The sequence below is a fragment of the Varanus komodoensis genome, unplaced genomic scaffold (assembly GCF_004798865.1).
Source record: "Varanus komodoensis strain SLA01 unplaced genomic scaffold, ASM479886v1 scaffold22, whole genome shotgun sequence".
NCBI lineage: Eukaryota > Metazoa > Chordata > Lepidosauria > Squamata > Varanidae > Varanus > Varanus komodoensis.
Window position 1 is genome coordinate 8,158,459 of NW_025335606.1, and position 19,906 is coordinate 8,178,364.

Below are 19,906 nucleotides of genomic sequence, written 5' to 3' on the forward strand. Positions count from 1 at the left end.
TCCACCTAAAGGATCAGGCTTGTAGTCTAGGGGTGCTCTTGGATCCAGCATTGTCACTACAGGCATAGGTGGACTTGGTGGTTCAGGGAACCTTTCATCAGTTTCGGCTGATGAGCCAGACAGCTACATCCTTATTTGGGCAAACAGAGCTTGCCCTGCTCTGGTAACCTCTTGGCTGGATTAGTGCAATGCATTATATTTCAGAACAGTCCAGAAACTTCAGCTAGGGCAGCAAGATTGCTAATGGAGACTGGCCAATGTGATCATAGTAGCCTAGGACATCACCATCTGTGCTGGCTGCTATTCCATGTCCCGGCCTATTTCAAGTGCTGGTGTTAACATTCAGAGCCCTAAATGCCTTAGGGCCAGGTTACCTCAAGGATCATCTATTCCCATATATACCTGCCCTAAGATCATCCTCAGCAGTCCTTCTCTTGGAACCCCTACCAAAGGAAGTAAGGTGGGTACAGATGTTGATGGAATAGCATTGGAGGTGAGATTAGATACAGGATGCCATACGTAAATGATACTGCTGCCATCAGCACCTGGAATCAGCCCTCTAGGTAGGAGTGGAGTAACTGAAATGTATTGGGTGGAAAGGGGGCCAAGGACAGGAGATTGCCAAGGCTAGCCAAGTTGAGGCCTTTGGGACCAAGTTGTGTAACTAGAAAGCAAGGGAGAAGAGCCTGCAGGGTGGAGGCGGTACATTCCTGTGTCAAGGAGGAAAATGGAAACAGTTGACATGAGAAGAATGTTACAGGAAGGACATTTAGGGCCAAAGGACCTATAATCGTGGGCATAAATGTGAACGTAAGTTGTCCCCTCTTCCTGCACTGAGTTGCACTGCAGTGGACGCCTGAGGCCTGTAGGTATTCTTTGTTAGTTGGGTATTGCTGTGGGATGGGAGCCAGGGCACATGGAGTTGATGGCACAGTAGTATAGTCTGAGGCAGCTTGCATCTGTTAGACATATTATGAGATGCATTTTTAGATTCCTGTGTTTGCACCTGTGTCAAATATATAATAGTCTATATATATTAATATTTCCCCTAATGAAGGTGGGGGAGGTGAAGAATGCGAATTGCTGGTGCAGGAATGGTGGGGTCTGTAGCATGGTAGATTCTGTCCATGCTGCTTGAATAGCAGTGGGAGGCTGCAGTGTTCTTCCTAGCAGTCTCCAAATAATTGCATGCTGAGGCTTACACATGTATGTTGGTAGCAGTTTCCTTTAGTTTCAAGCACATCACAGTAATTTATAGATACCCTTCTCTACTGGTTAAAGAGCAGGACACTAGAACAACTCTCTTTCAAAGTTCTTACTGGTGAGGATTGTATATGAAGGCAGGAGGCATTATAGAAGAACTATCCCTAGAACTTGGTAGTAGGGCAGAGAGGTGGATGGAAATATTAATAGTAAAAGGGGATTTGGTTGTGTATGAGCACCTGCTGACCTGAGTGTTCTTCCAATTCTGCAGTGAAAAAAAGAATTGTAAGGCTGATTCATTGTGAAACTTATTGTATATAATTTTATACGCAATTTTTGTAGAGGGCCCTTTGCAAGTTTTTCTTTTTGTTTCTGTTTTTTATTTATAAAAAAGAAAAAAGGATTGTAAAAGAAGGAGAAACCCGGGAAAATTGAAGAACTGAAGGAAGGCAGGAGCTTTAACATTTTAATTGACACTGATAATCCTCTGTGAATTTTCAGAGATCCTTACTTGTATTGTTTTATCTTTGTCTCCCCAGTAAGTAGAATAAATGGGATCCAAGCTATGCAAAGACATTTAAAGCAGGCACAGCATAATCTTTGTCATGCATGCTTCCAAACGCTGTCTCTTAATTGTTGAAATACCCCTTTGGGACAGAAATATCCCTAGGAATGAAAAGAGGCAGCACATTGCACAGCATAGCACTGCTAATTGGAAGAGCTACCATCTGTTTGAATTCCATTGCATCAGTTAGAAAGTCCATTGGTCAGCTTGAATCTGTATTTTGTTGGAGACAGACTTAAGCCACACATGCAGAGAGGGCATTCTGACTATGGCTTTGTTGCTCAGCAGGACACTTCTGTCTTGCTAATGCTCTCTTGGAACTTATTTTATAACATCCAAGCTATCCTGAACCGTAACTGTCAGTGGGACATTAGAGCTTAATTGAAAAGTGATACAAAGTAGTATAATCATTTTGAGATTGGGTAACTCAGTATATTTATCAAGATCTAGAAAGACTTTAATTAGTGGGGAAATGTACAACCTCTTCAGTATTAGAAATGTACAGCTTACAGAAAGGAAGAATTTATCAGTTATAAAATGCCATCATGCTGTTCCTTGCTTTCTTTGCAGAGTGCATGCACACAGGCTGTTAGGGTTGGCCTGGGCTCACCATCAAGTTAGGCCAAGCAGAAGCTGAATTCACTGCAGACTTTTCACCTGCTTACTGGGTAGCAGGTCTGACAGCTTCCCAAGACCCTGCACCCAGTGTTTATGTATTAGGCTTGGACATCCACTGGGAGAAAGCCTACATAAGGCACAATCCTATGCATATATAGGCAGATAAGAGACCTACAACTCATGTTCTAGCTAACTCCCATGGAGGCATGCACACATAGGCTTTCCCTCAGACATCCATAGATAGATGGATTTAAATGGGTTGGGAGAAACTCTGCAGTCCGGGGGGGATGGGGGCTCTGACGTGGTACCAGATAATAATGTGGAGGGGGCTGTGGTTCATTATCGTCTTCCCTAATCTAGGGCTCTCCAGATGTTTTACATTTCAACTCCACCATGGCTAGTGGTCAGGAACTCTGGGAATTGTGATCCAAATCATTGGCAGGCACTGGGTTTTGGGAGGCTGGTCTGTCCTGTTGCAAAGAGAGTCTAGCATGTTTAGGATTCTTAAGGGAGAAGCCAGGTATAATGAACTAAGAAAAGCAAAACCTTTAGCCAGGGAGGACCCATTTGAACAGAGCAGTGGTGGTGCAGGAATTGCCAGCACTTGCCCCATTGCCTGTTTTTCAGGTCAAACACCCTCCCCACCAGGTTGTCTCCACTATGAATGGATATTGCCAAACTATGTATGGTAGCTTCTGCAAATGGCAAGCAAGTCTGACAGCTTCCCAACATGTTGAGCTCTTCCTGCCCTTGTAATCTATCGCATCCTGGGTTCTTTGAAAGAGCCGAAAAAAGGTGGAATAGAAGTGCAATAATAAATACAAGTTTTGCTGCTACTGCTTTGAGTATTGGGCATAATAAAGTTCTACTCAAGTATGATGCATTCACATAGATAACTGTATTCTGTATTTTGTTCACCTCAAAAATCACAGCAGAAAGGATATTACAGAGCTGGAAAAGGGACAGAAATAGGCAATCAAAACAATCAAATGGCTAGAACAAATTCCATATGTGAAAAGTTAAAATGAAGGAGGCACTTTACTGATGTTTGGTGAGTAAGGAGGACATGATACAGGTCTATAAAATTATTCATGGTGTGGAGTAAACAGATAGGGAGAAGCTGTTTTCTTTTTCTCATAATATTAGAGTGTGGAGTCAACCAAAGACTGGTAGGGGTTTTGGGACAGACAAAAGGAAATACTTTTGCACACAATGCATGGAATGACTACTGCAAAACGTGAAGATGACCACCAAGTTAGAAGGCTTTAGAATTCGCAGAGATTAAGGCTATCCTTATCGCTTTGTAGATTAAAGTCACTGGTCAAGATAGCTGTATGCTACTTCCAGGTTCAAGGCAGCATGCATTTCAAAACCAGTTGCTGGGGAGTAGGAGCAGAAGAGGGATGTTGTTCTTATGACCTCCTTGTATGCCTTGGTTAGGTATGTAATTGGGTCTGAGAGTCACAGAATAGTGGGCTAGATAGCCCTTTGATTTGATGCGGTAGTGCTTTTCTTGAGATTGTAAATTGGAAGGAGAGGGAGGGATTCTATTTGTAAGTCCCCATTTCTTATGGTAGCTGTGTACTTTGTAAGGTTCATTATTGCCCTGAATGAAATATGCACCTCTGGTTATGTCCATTGTCTTGCTCTTTACCTGAATAATCTGTGGGATAGTCAACTTCAGAAATATTTTTTGATCCAGCATTCAAGTTACTCCCTTATTTCTTTGGAACTCTACTCTGCCATTGTTACCATTATATAGTTTGATATCCTTCTTTATTCATATTATTTGGAATCATTATTTTATACTTAGTGATATTTACTTGAGTGGGTAAACCAGAGTTGAATTGATGAGATATATGGGCCACAATCAAGTGTGGAATGCAGATCACATTATAATTTAACCCTGTATTTTCAGCTTCATTCTGATGTCTTCTTGTCTCTTCCCACTCAGTTTTATAGGCTTACATTAATTGCTTGAAGATCATCAGCTCTGTTTCCCATACCTTGGAACTTTTAATCTTCAGCAACTCCTCCTTTTGTCAAAGCATGCCACATGCTTGTCATGTTTGTCTACATAACATATACATAGGTACAGTAATTGCAGAAGATCCTTTTAAGTGGCCTTTAGTGCAAATAGTCATACTTTGATCCTAAAGTTCTTTTTGTTATGGAGACCCATGTGTGTATTTTGAGGTCCCACTCTGCAATGGCCAGTATGACTCTTTGGGGATTCACATTTCCATTGCAAAAACTGAACAGAAGCAGACATTTGAACGAGTTTTCACAATTTCTGCTTAAAGTACTATTATTCAGTTATTTCTTTACTAGTGTGTTGAATCTTTAATAGAGCTTCATATAAACATCATAAAACAATTATCACTGATGTATAAATTTGTGATGAGTTCATCTGAGTGATTCATCAACTTAAATCAAAGCCCTAATTCTATTTAAAATACAGTGGTTTCCTTATTAAAAAAAATGAAGCAGACCAAGTGTCAGACTCTTAGAGAGACTTATTTTCAGATACCTGCTCAGCTGTCTAACCTGCTGTGTTGCTAGAATAAAATGATACAATCATGCATATTTTTTTTGAGCAACTTTGAGGAAGGGGAGGGCAGAGATTTGGCAGATACAGGAAGGATCATGCAGTTGTAGATCAGGAATATGGTTTTTTCTTTTTCTTTTTACTGTGAATGCATTTCTATAAAAGTATTTTTAATGCACATGGGAAAAGGGCAAAATGTTTTTGATGGTCAAACAGTGAATATTTTGTGGTCACTCTCCTAACAGTTGTGATATTTTCTTTTTCTTTTAGGTGTTCAGCATATACAGTTTTTGGCCTTCTCACTGATAGGTGTATTTGGTCTGGAATTAAAAACTGTCAAATGGACAATATGTCTATTACTAACACACCAACAAGTAATGATGCTTGTCTGAGCATTGTTCACAGTTTGATGTGCCATCGACAAGGAGGGGAAAGTGAAACATTTGCAAAACGAGCAATTGAAAGCTTGGTAAAAAAATTGAAAGAGAAAAAAGATGAATTGGATTCTTTGATTACAGCTATAACTACAAATGGAGCTCATCCTAGCAAATGTGTGACAATTCAGAGAACGTTGGATGGTAGGCTTCAGGTTAGTAGAAACGTATCTGATACCTAAATGGTTGTATTTTTGTGTGGCGGGGAGGCAGGGGAACAATGTCTTTCGCAAACTGCGCAGGGAGCTTTGGCTCATGGGTGGCATAGAAATTCAGTAAATAAAATGTGCAGCTTGCCTGTGGACGGGGCAAATGCATGTGAAATTTGTAGATAGGGTTCTATTCTTGTGTTAGCTTCTCACAGGACATGAAGCAGGAGTAGGGAACCTCCTGCTTGCAGGTCGTAAAATACTTATTTATTTCCTATTGCAAAAGGAATATCCATGTAAGAAATCCAGTGTGGTTTATGTAATCCTCCTCTCCATTTTATCCTCACAACAGCCCTGTGAGGTAGGTTAGGCAAAAAGTCATTGACTGCCTCAGACCCACCCAGTGAACTTTATGGCTAAGTAAGGGCTAGATCAGGTTTCTGGAGTCTGTGCTGAACACTCTTAACCAATACCCTGCTTGTATTTAGCTTACACCATGGCCATATTTTGACATTTTCAGTGGGTGCTCTTTCTCAGCTATGTTATGATTTCCAATCTTTCCAGGTGGCTGGTCGTAAAGGATTTCCTCATGTAATTTATGCACGTTTATGGAGGTGGCCTGATCTCCACAAAAATGAACTCAAGCACGTCAAATATTGCCAGTATGCTTTTGACTTGAAATGTGACAGCGTATGTGTAAATCCATATCATTATGAACGTGTTGTGTCACCTGGCATTGGTAAGTATGTTCATGATCCTGTATGGATTGTGGGGTTAAACTTGTAATAGCAGGTTATTTAATAACACAAATTCTGTATTCTCCTTGATTTCTTGCATGCTCTTTCATGATTTGTGGTTCTCTTCTATGAGGTTTCAGATTCAGGTTCTCACCCAACCCTCAAGAGTCTGGGCAAGGGACCATTCTTCTAGAACTCAGTTGTGTTGTATTGCTTTGCTGAGGGTGGGGGCATACAGTTTGGCTTGTAAGCAGCTGCTTTCTCCAGCAACTGCTGTTAGCTGCTTTCTGTTCATTTTAGTGGGAGGGAGCAACAGGAAGGCCATGATTGGCAGAAGCAAGTTACAGCCCCCAGGTAGCAGAATAGTCTTGCTCTTCACACCAGCAGCTCTTTTTATTTATTTATTATATGTGCATGTTTGTTCTGTTTCTCACACAAATTAAATCAGAGCATGGAAGATTTGGGAGGGAACAGTTATCTTCCTGCCAGACTTTTCCTCCCACTGTAGTGGGGATATAGGTCAAGTCTGTCAGAATACTTCCTCTGGGAGTAATGTTTTGCATTAGGGAAGGAGAGGAGGAACCAGCTGTGGGGATGACACAAATAAAGAATTTGTGCCTTTCCACTTGGACAGAGTTCTTTGAAAGATTCTGTAGTGGTCCATGGGAATCCTCACTGATCTCATTTACTGCAATTATTTGACCTGTCTAACATTCTGGAAGGGATTTGAAAGTGTCTCATGGGCCATTCTTCCTTTTGAAGGATCATTAAAAGTTTCTCTGAGAGTAATTGGAGAAGAGTCTGATGATGGACATGATCAAGTGTTGGAGATATTTACTTTAAAAATTTGTAACCTCATTGGCTGAATAAGGAATTATTTCATAATGGAATAACATCTCAGTTATTAGTACCAGAGTTAGGGAGTGTGCAGTTAGGGAGAGCTAGTGTGGTGTAGTATGGAACTGGGATTCAGGTGATCTGGGTTCTAGTCCCTGCTCAGCTGTGGAGCCGTCTGGGTGACTTTGGGGCAGTTACAGGCTCTCATTCCAGCCTGCTTGACAGGATTGTTGTTGTGTGGATAAGGTTGAGAGCAAGGGGAGGAGAATGATGTAAGCTGCTTTGAGTTCTTTAAAAAAGGAAAAGGTAGGATATAAATCAAATAAATAAATGATTGTTATAAATGAATATAGGTATTAAAAACTTCACCTGGAAATAAACTTATTTTAGTGGGGGTTTAAGGGAAAACATTTCACCATTTCCAAGTTTGCTACATAACACTGAAATAAAGTTTTCATTGTGCTTTGCAGATGCATATGGTATTCTTGCAATTATTCTTCTCCTTCTGTTTGTAGACTTTACAAATGGTAAAATATTTGCTTTAAAGCTAGACTAATGATTTGTGTTTTTTCCACTTTACAGATCTTTCAGGATTGACGCTACAGAGTTCTGGTAAGCAATAAATGAAATTCTGTGGAATTTAAACAAAAATAATTTCTAGGAAAATATATGTTTGCTTCTAGTGGAGACAATATTCATAGTACTATATGTAGCTATGCATATCATAAGAAAGTGTACTTCTTATTATATCAGTCTTTTTTCAGTTAAAGAGCCATTAAGGAAAAGATGGAATGGGGGAAATATCTTGTTAATATTCTTAATCTGTCTTAAAAGGATTAGGAAAAAATCAGGCATAAAATGCTGTGGCATTGCAAATTCTTAATTTGGGGTTCCCTGACCACGTAATTGCTTTTACATTATTAGATTTGGTACCCCTGGATATTGTGAGCTAATAATTTTTACAACCAAAATTTTAATTTTAATTTAGCGGTCTGAATTGAAGGCTTGCATATATTTACAATCAGATTTCAAATTACACATTTATTTCATGAGTTCACCAACACAATATGATTAACTTGGATTAATTGGTTTATGTTTTAAGTTTGTTTAAAATATATAAAGCCAAACTTTATTTCAGCAGGGGTTACATTTTTTACTGATCTGGAATTAGATCCATTTTCATTGCATGCTGTGGAAGGAAAAAGATCTCCACATGTTAAATAACTCACTATTTTACAAGTGCTGCCATTTTGAGTGTAGGATGCTGACACTGGCTCTGTATATCTGTAGCATCAATCCTGTGTATAGTTTTAAGTATTATAGTTTCTTCTTCGTGGTCTCTGTGCATCATATGGGATTTTTTGCCAGTGTGGAGCCTACAATCAGGAAAAGCTTCTGAAGCTAAGTGTTCAAAGTAGTGGTCAGGAGCCTTTCACTTTCCTGTTCCCAGGAGACCATGGGAGGAGTTCCCGCCCATTCCATCATGACCCTCCAGAACTACAGACATTTTTCTTCTCTCCCCTTCCCAGTCCATACTCTTCTTAGAGGCCTGCCTCAACTCAGCCACAGCAAGGATGTTTCTGCCAGAGCCCTGAGCTACAGCTACAGACCTGGCGACCGATGTCAGCACAGCAGACCATACCACAGCTCACAGATTCAGAGATTCCTCAGACTCACGGCAGCTATGGCAGTGGTAGTCTCCTTCATCAGATTATGCATGTGGTTGCTATGGTTCATCCATAGCTACTACCTGGAGGACAACTCCCCCAACACCTTGCTCATGGTCCCTCCTCCAGTCCAGGATGGTCTGTGCTGGTGGGCTACCCCACAGAAACACTTGGCATTTATCTGCTTCCTCCCCCTGGAACCCTCCATCATTGTCAGCACAGGCACCTCCAACTCAGCCTGGGGAGCACACTACAACAGCCTGACGACACATGGGTCATGGGACTGCCATGAGGCAAGACATCAAGCACATCAACTACCTGAATATGCTGGCAGTCCACAAAGCTCTCATCTCCTTCCAGAACACCTTCCTAGGCCAACATATGTAGGCTACCATGAGAACACCGTGGTGATGTATTAAATCAACAAGCAGGGCAGCACACTCTCCACTCGGCTCACCGATCTTGTCACAACCATCTGGAATTGGTGCATCGCCAGATGTATCCCTCTCACAGTGATTCATGTGGCAGGCAAAGACAATGTCCTGGCTGACATCCTCAGCTCACATCTCAACATCTGTGAACAGGAGCTGAGTGAGATGGTTCTGCAGGACTTGCACGGCTGGTGGGGCCTTCCGTTGGTAGACCTGTTCACCACCCCCAGAAACACCACCTTCCCACAGTTCTGTTCCAGGGCAGGGCAAGAACTAGCTCCTTTAGAGATGCCTTCCCCAAATGGACCAGGACCCTGTCCTACCTGCTCCCATTCTTCCTGCTGATCACCAGGGTGGTCTCCAAAATCCAGGGGATCCACACTGATTACATTCTCATCACCCTCTGGTGGCCACAGCAGTCGTGGTTTCCCAAACTCCTCTGGCTTTCCAGAGGGAGCCACTCTTGCCTCTTATGCACCCATGACCTACTCTCACTAAACGGGCCACGTCGTCCACCCAGTCATCGGGACCCTAAAACTGGCAGCCAGGGGGATCACTCCACATGTGCATGGCTGACCCTGCTGCTGGAAGTGTCCACCATCCTGGATGCAGCCCTCAAACTGTCCATTCAGGAATTCTGTGTGTCTCAGTATGGTGCCTTCACTGCATTCACCCACCGTGAAAGCTTCAACCTCCTTACCTCTGGAATAGAACAAATCCTCCTGTTCCTACAAACCTGCTTCAGGGATGAGATCTTTGTGTCTACCTGGTGACAATCTCCTCCTTCCACCCTCCCATCCACGGGTTCTCTGTTGTCATGCGCACCCCCCCCCCATTGTACAAATCCTGAGAGGGCTCTGTAACATTGCCCCCTCCACCAGATACTCCACCTGTGTTTGAAGCCTCTCAATTGTGCTACAGGCATTCACTAAAAGATTTCTCATAACAACCAGCCTGCACCACCTCTCCGGGAAGGCAGCCTTCCTAGAGGCCATCACATTAGCTTACTACACCAGTGAGCTCTGACCCTTCTGGGTGGACCCGCTTTTCCTTAACTTCCACTGGGACAAGGCTTTTCTCCACTCAGACCTGGCCTTGACTCAAAGTTAACTCTGCCTTCCACCTGGACCTATGCATTGTGTTCCCTGCTCCTTAGCCAACCCATCCAAGCCAATAGAATCCACCCTGCATCTGCTGAATGCCAGAAGAGCACTCACCTTCTACAAGTCCAGAATTGAGCACCTCTGTTGCTTGCCTAGGCCCTTTGTTTGCTACAAACGGCCGAAGAAAGGGGACCCTATTTCCTCCCAAAAACTATCCAGATGGGTTTCCTGGACCATCTCCCTTACTTAGGAGATCTCTGGTCTTCAGCTCAAATTGCAGCCGAGGGCCCACTTCACTTGAGCCCTGGCCACCTCCACAGCCTTCTTCGTCAGAGTCCTGTTCTAGGAGGTCTGCAGAGCTGCCATGTGGTCTACCTTTTGACTTTTGTCAAGCACCATAGACAAGACGTCCAAGTGAGAGGAGACTATGCCTTCTGTAAGGCCGTCTTCTCCTCTATCCTTCAATGACCACAGCTCCTGCAGTCCTCTACCAGGTAAGCAAGCTAGTCTCCCATGTGTGTGATGCACAGAGACCACAAAGAAGAAAGGCAGGTTGCTTACCTGTAACTGTTCTTTGAGTGGTCACCTGTGCTTTCACACTACCGACCCTCTGGCCTCACTTGCTGTCATCCATCATAAGCAACAGGCTCTCCTTTGCTTGTGGACACTCTGGGTCTGGAAGGATGGGGGTAATGCATCTTTTATCTCCGAGTCCTGAGACTCTTGGTGGTCTCCATAGTAGCTGAAGGGATGTGTGGGAACCCTCCCATTGCTTTCTGGAACAAGAAACAGAGGGGCTTCCACCCACTACTTTGAATGCTTCGCTTTAGAAGCGTTTCCTGATTCTAGGCTCCATGCTGGCACGGATGACCGCTCAAACAACAGTTACAGGCAAGCACTCTGCTGTTACCGGTTGCATCAGATCATTTGCTCACCCAAATGTGTATCCATGGATAATTGTGCATTTATTATTGTTATTTAATTATATAACATATAATTGTCCCCATATGATCTTTGTCTTGTCATTGCTTAGTGTGATCTTGATAATCCAAAACAGTTGAAACATTCATACATTCCAAATAGGAACCAGAGATTTCTGATATAATTCCAGGAGGGTAGATGTGGGAAAAATCAGTGTGATCAGGAGGTTCAACAAAGTGGAATTGAATAGGCATAGACCGGGAAAATAGTGAAATTGTAGAAACTGATCTGGGAAGGATCTGTGAACCTCTTGGATTATTCTGTTAAGACCAAATAGCCTAAAATAAAGCATCCCTAATGGATGTCTATCCAACCTTACCTTGAATAACTCCTGAAACATATGATTTAATTGTAGATCTGCTCTTACATTAGAAAGCTTCCTCCATTCACTTATCTTGATTTTATCACCATGTGATTTAAAAACACTGCTTTTTGTATAGGTCACAGTTAAATAACCAACCCTCTTTCTTCTGAGGGTTAAAAGAAAATGGGGCAGTTTTCAGCGTATTTTTCCCCATACAATTTCCTCTTTAATTTAGGCCTTTTATTTTACCACAGCACCCTCAAGTATGTTGGTGAAAGATGAATATGTACATGAATTTGAGGGGCAGCCATCACTTTCAACTGCCGAAGGCCTTTCAGTTCAGACTATACAGCATCCACCAAGTAACAGGGCATCTACCGAAACCTACAGCACCTCAGCCATGTTAGCTCCTTCGGAGTCTAGCGCTACCAGCACTACCAACTTTCCCAACATTCCTGTTGCTTCCACAAGTAAGAGAACAATAACCACTTGAACTCATTAAAAATACAGAGCGAAAGTGAACAAATGTGTAAAAGAGAAAGGCTAGAAATGGAATAATAAAGTAGTTCCATCAAAAATGTGGGAGAAATATTAGAAAACCCTGGTTGATTCAACCAGTTGGACATTTTGTTTGGCTATTTTCTTACTGCAAAGTATTCATTGTGACATACAACTAGATATAAGATCTTTAAGAGGTTTGTGGAGAAAGGTGGAGAGGTTTGCGGGAAATTATATGAAGCATATTTTCCAAATAACCATTAAGCTGAGCAATAAGGCAGATAATGAATGCTGTTGTGATTTGAGTCTCACTATTGTGCAAATGATGGGATTATTGCAAAGCTCTACTGAAGTCTAAATCTGAAAATGCAAAGGAAAAGTGACAAAAGCTCAGAAATGGCTGTGGCTCTGTATATTGAATGCCTCTTCAGTTTTGTTTACGCACATATGGAATGTAGTATTGGCTGCACACTTCCACATCCCGAGGTTCATCTTCCTCCATTTTTTTGAAGTCAGTCTCATGGCACAGAATCCTGTTGTGGTGTTCAGCACCTGAATAAAGCAAATACATGAAAAGAGGGAGCCCCACACCTCTCCCCCTTTGCATCCATTGCCCTGTACTTATAAAGGGCAACTGTCTGAAGAGGAGAGGGTCTATCTGCGGATGCTTGTAAGTCAGAACACCCTGAAATAGTTATTGGGACTTCTGCGGAGAGACCGCATGAGGGAAAGATACTTTCCTCTTCAGGCAGCTGCTCTCCGTGAGTCAGGAGCGATAAATGCAGTGAGGACGAAGGGGCAGACCTACTGTGCTCCCTCATGTCACAGGTTTGCCTTTTTGAGATCCAGAACACCTGCATAGGGCTAGAAAGATTGTTGGAAGTGTGTGCAGTTCCCTGAAATAAATGCAGAAGTTAGAGGACTTAAGTGATACTTTAGTAGTTTGTTAGTGGGCTTTAAAGCCATTAATGGTTTGTTCACTCTAATGGGATTGCCTGCACAACAGTTGGAAAAGGCTGGCTGGTAGAAATTAAGAGTATGAAGAGGTAAATTCTAAGGCCTTTTAAATCTGTCATAAAACAACTTCCTAGGCCAAGAAAATAAGTTCATACGTCTCTGGCTCTAATTGCCAAGTAGTGTTTTTGTTGTCTTTAGGTACAATCCAATCAAAAGAACAGGGAGCAAACAAGACCCACTGAGTTACATAGGGTGCCAAAACAAGCTGTGTGGGAGCAAAAGTAGACCACTCTTCTGCTAGCCCTTTGCACTGATCTGGCTTGATCCACAGCCGTCTATTCTAGTCAGTCAGTGGGCTGGAATTCTCTTGGCCCAGTTACAACATAGTTTGCAGTATTTTGCACCAGTTTATTTCTTGCATGTTGCAGGTTCTGAATATACAAGGAAATTCCATTTATAAGTTACTTAGCATTAAGTGGCCATTTTATTAATGAAACTGGCTGCTATTTTCATTTTGTGGTTTTATGACTGTGCCAAATTCATAGTAGTCTTAAAAAATAGAGCTCTGTCCTCCCACACAGGCTGCAGAGTTGAGATGCTTCATTCTTCCAACAAAGTGGTCATTCATTTTTTTTAAAGCAGCTATGAAATGTTGTGCATTTTGCCAGGTCAGCCCACCAGTATGTTGCCAGGTAGCCACAGTGATGGACTTTTACAGATTGCTTCAGGGCCTCAGCCAGGGACACAGCAGAATGGCTTTACAGCTCAGCCAGCTACTTACCACCACAGTAAGTGAACGACTGTGTTTATTTCCATGGGGTAAGCATGTTGGTCTCTTGTAGCAGAAGCAACAGAGGCTCCTGTGGTACCTTAAAGGCTAATGCATGTGCTTTGGAGTGAGCTTCTGTGGGCACTGTCCATGTCATTGGCATTCATAAAAGACTTTGCTCAAACAAACATGTTGTTTTAAGATGTTTTCTGTTCTGTATTAGAGTTTGGGGGTACTTGTCTTTTTTCTTTTTTAAAGAAGTAGAGAATATTCCATGTAAATCAGGTTTGTCAGGCCTTTCTGTTCTATTTTTAAGACAGCACAACAACTTGGACTGGGAATCGACCTGCAGCCTATACACCTACCATCCCACACCATCAGAATGGACACCTTCAACATCACCCGCCTATGCCCCATCCTGGACATTACTGTAAGCACCTTTGTCATGCCACGCTGATAGTAATGCAGTGGCTGCAGAAAAGCCACCATGGTAGCAGATAGAACATTGCACTAGGGAAATCGGATCTTAAATACTTGTTCAGCTGTGGAGCTCCCTGGTTGGTCTTGAGCAAATTACTGCCTGCTTCCCCAGCCTTTTCCACAGGCTAGGACAGTGGTGGCGAACCTATGGCACTTGTGGGGCAGCGGACACGCAGAGCCCTCTCTGTTGGCATGCAAGCCAAGTCGCCCCAGCATTGGCCTAGCAGTTGAGCATCAGAGAACAGCACACATAGGGGCCATGCGCATGCTCAGAAAGTAGCGGTGTCAGGTGATGACATCATGAGCCACAACTCATTAGCTGCGACTCGTCTGAGCTTTCACATGGCCGGTCAGTGCGCTGCCAAGGATATATATGTTTGTATCATTGAAAGCTTTGTTATTGTGTTTTTCTTTTAAGACAAAAGATGTTAATACATGAGTTGTTTTTTCTAAACTAAAACCTCAGTATTCAGGTTTTATTGCAGTGTTGACACTTTGCAGTAAATAAGTGGGTTTTGGGTTGCAGTTTGGGCACTCGGTCTCTAAAAGGTTTGCCATCACTGGGCTAGGAAATATTTCAACTGAACGTAGTATGTTCTGAGCTCTTCAGAGGAAGGGTGCAATACAGATACAATGCTTGTAGGAGCCCAGTGGTTCTACTAGGTATGCTTGCCCATTCCTTATTTTTCTTTTTTGGAAGCTGCAGATTGTTTTAGAAATGACTCTTTGAATAGTGGTTAGGATACTACTTCACAAGCTCTTGCTGCCTTATGTTTTTGGGCAGTCTTCATAAGGACTCTTGAGTTTATCTGTAAAGGCTGGAGTGGACATAAAGCAAAGACACTCAATTATGTAATGTAATGCATTTATGTAAACCATCCTGATTTTATGAAATCAGATTTTATAATAAATGTTAGGCAGTGCAAAATTATATTATAAAATCTGATTATAAAATCTCAAAATGGTTTACAAAATTAAAGCCAGTTAAAGCCAATTCTTAGCCTAACTTGAGTTTTAAGAATGCAAACATTGTAATAGCAGTGGATAAACATCATGATTTTTAAAATTTCATTTTACTTTATTTTAAAGGGCCAGTTCATAATGAACTTGCATTCCAACCTCCTATATCAAATCACCCGGGTAAGTGCTGTTACTTGTTATTGCGGTTGTTTAATTTATGCATTTAAGCTGTTTCAAAACAACTTATACAAATATGGACATTAGAAATTAATATAACAGAACAAACTAGACCCATATAAATTATATTTGGCACAATAATGCAAATAATAAGAGCCATCATAAAATGTAATTTAAACACAGTGCAAAGAGAAATCTGTTCATCTACAATATACAAAAACTTCCCCTCCTCACAGCCTAAAATGTACACTAGGAAAGCAGCCCACAGCAAATTGATGTCCCAGAGTTTGGGAAAATGCCTTCATCTGGTGCTAAAAAGATGCTAGTGCCAAGCAAGCATATTAATGAACATACTTAAATGGCTGTTCTGTTCTCACATTGAATGGTATTTTCTGCCCTCTTTAAAGTCCTTGCTCATATGATGTGTGAACAGTCTTTTAAAAACATAGCACCATGTTTTTCAAGGACCTTGAAAAAGCCGTTAAAGCCAGAAATGGGGTTGTGGCCCATCTTGGCTGCTGTTGCCTGCCTACGGCAGCAGTTGGGCTTTTTAGAAGTCTGGAGCAGTGCTGAGCAGGACAGCTCTGCAAGGGAGAGAAGGGTTATCCATCCCCTCCTCACACACTGTGACTCTGAAAATCTCCCCTTCTGTCGGGCAACTGGGCTTTCAGCAGCCTCCATTGACACCAGTGGATTTTTTAAAAAGCCTAATTGTCCTGCATGACTGGGATTTTCTTAGAATCACTGCAGCTGGGGAGGAAAAAGCTAATTCTCTCTGTGTGCTTTATTGCCTCAAATTACCCTTGTTTATTCAAAGTCCTTATCTCCTACTCTGCTTCAGATAGGAGGACTCTACTGATTCCTCTACTCACTGCACTTATGGCAAGAAGAGGAGGTAGCTGAAGGGGATAGAGAAGCAGGGTGGGTGGGGGGAGAGGAATAACAAAAGCTTCGGCAGAGCTGAAAGCACACTGTTTTCAAGAACACATCATGAGGAGACTTGCAGAAGCTTGAGCAACTCCAGTTTAAAAATCAGTTTCCTGTACTCATTCTTTGGTGCTTGTTCTTCTGGTGTTTTCCATTAAGTTCTTGCTTCCTTCACCCCCCCCCAATCTTCAGCTCCAGAGTACTGGTGCTCGATTGCCTATTTTGAGATGGATGTGCAAGTTGGTGAAACATTCAAAGTCCCTTCAAGCTGTCCAATTGTTACTGTTGATGGATATGTGGACCCTTCAGGTGGTGACCGCTTTTGCCTTGGTCAGCTGTCCAATGTTCATAGAACAGAAGCCATTGAGAGAGCAAGGTATGTTTTGTGGGTTCTGGAAAAATAAGGTCCTGACTTTGACTTTGTGCTCATAGTAGGTTTTTAATGTCTATATATAACTTCTACCTCCCTTGGACATTACATTCTCCTTCATTACATTTTTAGACATGCTAGAAAGTCAAGAGTCTGCATCTCCTCAGGTTCATTGTTTGTATTTCTGTGTTTGCTTATAAATGTTCACCCTGCCATTAGAAATACCAGATGGATCTACAAAAAGCAATACAAAACTATCTAAGAAGCCCAGGAATGTGCTGCCTTTATTTCAGTTTTTACACAAAGAGGTTCACATCAGTAAAGAGACAGGCTCTGTCCAGCGGGCTTATAAATTAAAAAAATGGGACATGCAAGGGAAGGGGAGCGGCAGGAGAAGGACCATGAGGGAGATCTGTTTTTGAAGACCAGCACAAGGTGGTGAGCTGTAAATGGAGATTTAAATGGAAGTGGATCTTCTCTTGCAGGTGGTGGTCTTGCTTAGGTAGTAATTGGTGGTTCTTGCTCTTTTGGCTGATGGGTAGGGCCAAGCATATGCTCCCATTACTTTTGCAATCCCAGGACAAATGCCAGTTGGAACCAAGTGTTCTTTCTGGCAGGGAGGCAAAACAAGCTCCTTGCAACTACTCCTTCTGTGGCCAATGGATAGGCTGTGTTGGTTCGCATTTTTGGTTTGCTGATACTCTTGGTGAATAGGGAGTGCAGCCTCTCGGGGGCTCAGTCCTGTAGCTGATAGCAGAAACCAGGATGTGCTTCCCTTATGGCATAAAACCAGCTTCTTGTATCAAAGAGAGCAACATTGGCTTCTGCTGTGCCTTGAAAATAACTAAAACAAGCTATGTTTTCAAATGAAATTTGCCCATTTTAGCAGCCTGAAGTCAGAACCAGAGCTCTTGAAATGTCAAACAAGCTAAATCTACCCTTTTTAGTGCTACTGAGTGCTGTGAATCAGTTTGCTGTTTGTGTTATGGCAAACCAACAGTTTTCTTTTTATTTCCTTTTATCCCTGGTGCAGCCTGTGGGGTGGGGTGCTTGGGCTGTGTGAAAGTGGCCCCTGGACCTCCTGCGGTTGCCCACGCCTTCTCTCTCTAATATATATATATATATGCAGAACTTGAAATCCCAGGGAGAACAGAAATATCTTCACTTGACATCAGAATCTTGGTAGTTGATATAAAAATGAACTGGTAGACAGTTTCAAAACCAGCCCCTATTCCATCCTGCCATTTCTGTCATCATAATTACACCATTTATGTGATAACTTAGGGGATATGAGAACTACTCTTGTGGATGATCTGTCATCAGTACACTTTTACGCTGTTAATTCAGGAGGCATTTTTAAAAGCAATTAAAATTTTGATAGCTGCTGGTCACATAATACCAAGCGATGCTCTTGGGGAAAGGGCTGCACAGATAGTGCACAATGGTTTGATGTGTCAGAGCAGCACTGATTTGAAAGTATTTGTTGTTATAGTTAATCACCACACTTAAGGCTTTAGAGTAACAGCAGAGAAAGGACCACAGGGACACTTCCTGCTGACATAACTCATTTCCTGGCAGTACCAGAAGGAATAAAAATTAGACAGAACTAAAATAATTCCAAGTAATTCTGTCTGCCTCTGACTTTAATTAAAATTCTGAACTTGTTTGGTAGTTAGGATGTTTTCTGTCCAATCCTGTTAATTATATTGATTAGGCCAGACACCCAGTTGCAGTTTCAAAAAGTGAGGTCTGCTGAAGATAAGTAATGCACGATGGGGCAAAAAATGCCAGCTCTAAGTATAAGCAGATGGGATGTGTGTTGGCAGTGATTGACAAAGTAAGAGATCATGGCGTTGTGGTAGAGAGCTCAGTGAAAATGTCAGTTTAGTATGTGAAAAAGGCAAACTCCATATAAGGCGTAATTGGGAAATGCTTTGAAAATAAAGCTGCCAGCGTCAGTACTACTCTTGCGAAAATCTATGGCATGGCTGCACTTAAAATATTGTGTACATTTCTGTTTGCCACACTTAAAGGATATTTTGAATTTGGAAAAAAGTGCAGAAAGGGGCATCCGAAATGATGAAAAGATCTCTGAGCAACTCTGCTATGAGAAATGGTTGCAACAGCCGAGATTGTTTAGCTTAGAAAAAAGGCAAATAATGGGAGACATATAGAGGTGTTGGTTTGGAGAAAGTGGATGGGGAAACATTTTTTCCTTCTCTCATGATGCCTGCAGTTACAGGTCATCCCATGAAGCTGATTTATGGGTGATTCAGGACACATGAGAGAAAGTGCTTCACACAGCACAATGTTAGATGATGGAATTTATTTCCACAAGATGCAGTGATGGGGACGATTTGGGCAGCTTTAAAAGGGGGGTTGATAAATTTATGGAGGAGAGGAATATTGATGGCTACTGGTCCTGATAGTTTCTGGGAACTTAGCACCCATATTTTCCTCATTGCTTGGCCACTGTGTGACCAGAGTGCTGAACAAGATGGACCCTTGCTCTGATCCGGCAGGGCTCTTCTAATGTTCTTAAGGGAAGCTCATTCTCTACAAAGCCAGTTCTTGCTTTCAGCTACCAATCTTTGAACAATTTAGGTCTTGCTTAAATAAGTATCTCAGTACCTCAGCAGAATACTCCTAAGCAGTAAGGAAGTTCTTGGTTCCCCCTTCTGCACTCTTGACATGCTATCCTTTGTGAGAGGAAGCCTTTACAATTCATTAGACATTTTGTCATGACTCCGGTTCACTAGGGGCAGCCTTCTGAGTCGATATAGAAGGATACAGAAGAGTCTTGCACTTGACACACAGTGGCCTTAATAAAACATCGGTAGTGTCCCGTAGAAGTTTCTCCCTTGTCATTGATGGTTTGGTGCCTCTCTTTTCCTTCTTTTACCCTATTGTTTGCACCAATCATGCATGCAAGAACTGTCAACAAAACTTCTGAGGGTAAGGCTGTTTCCAGCATTGAAACAGTACCATCCCATATCAGATTGGAGTGGATACATTCTGTGGAATCCACAGAAGCTGCCTGTTAGTAGGACTGCTGTGGAACATGGGCAGTATGGCTCTAGGATAGACCAGTGCAGAACCACATACAAGTGGGCTTTCTCGAAAGACCATCTTCTCATTATATGATAGTCTCATTATTGGATACACTTAGATACGTGGAAAACTTACGCAGT

General features: G+C 42.1%; 1 protein-coding gene across 2 annotated transcripts in view; it reads left to right on the forward strand.

The window, feature by feature from the left end:
* Window positions 1-19,906, forward strand: part of SMAD4 (SMAD family member 4) — a 46,966-nt gene that overhangs the window by 13,186 nt on the left and 13,874 nt on the right. Inside the window, exons 2-9 of one of the 2 annotated variants that reach the window (XM_044431253.1) lie at window positions 5,205-5,523; window positions 6,082-6,256; window positions 7,674-7,703; window positions 11,832-12,047; window positions 13,701-13,820; window positions 14,118-14,231; window positions 15,371-15,421; window positions 16,538-16,721. In XM_044431253.1, coding sequence (XP_044287188.1) covers window positions 5,275-5,523; window positions 6,082-6,256; window positions 7,674-7,703; window positions 11,832-12,047; window positions 13,701-13,820; window positions 14,118-14,231; window positions 15,371-15,421; window positions 16,538-16,721 — 1,139 coding nt within the window. In that variant the 5' untranslated portion in view covers window positions 5,205-5,274. The remainder of the gene's footprint in view (window positions 1-5,204; window positions 5,524-6,081; window positions 6,257-7,673; window positions 7,704-11,831; window positions 12,048-13,700; window positions 13,821-14,117; window positions 14,232-15,370; window positions 15,422-16,537; window positions 16,722-19,906) is intronic. The other variant, XM_044431254.1, reaches the window with a different exon arrangement.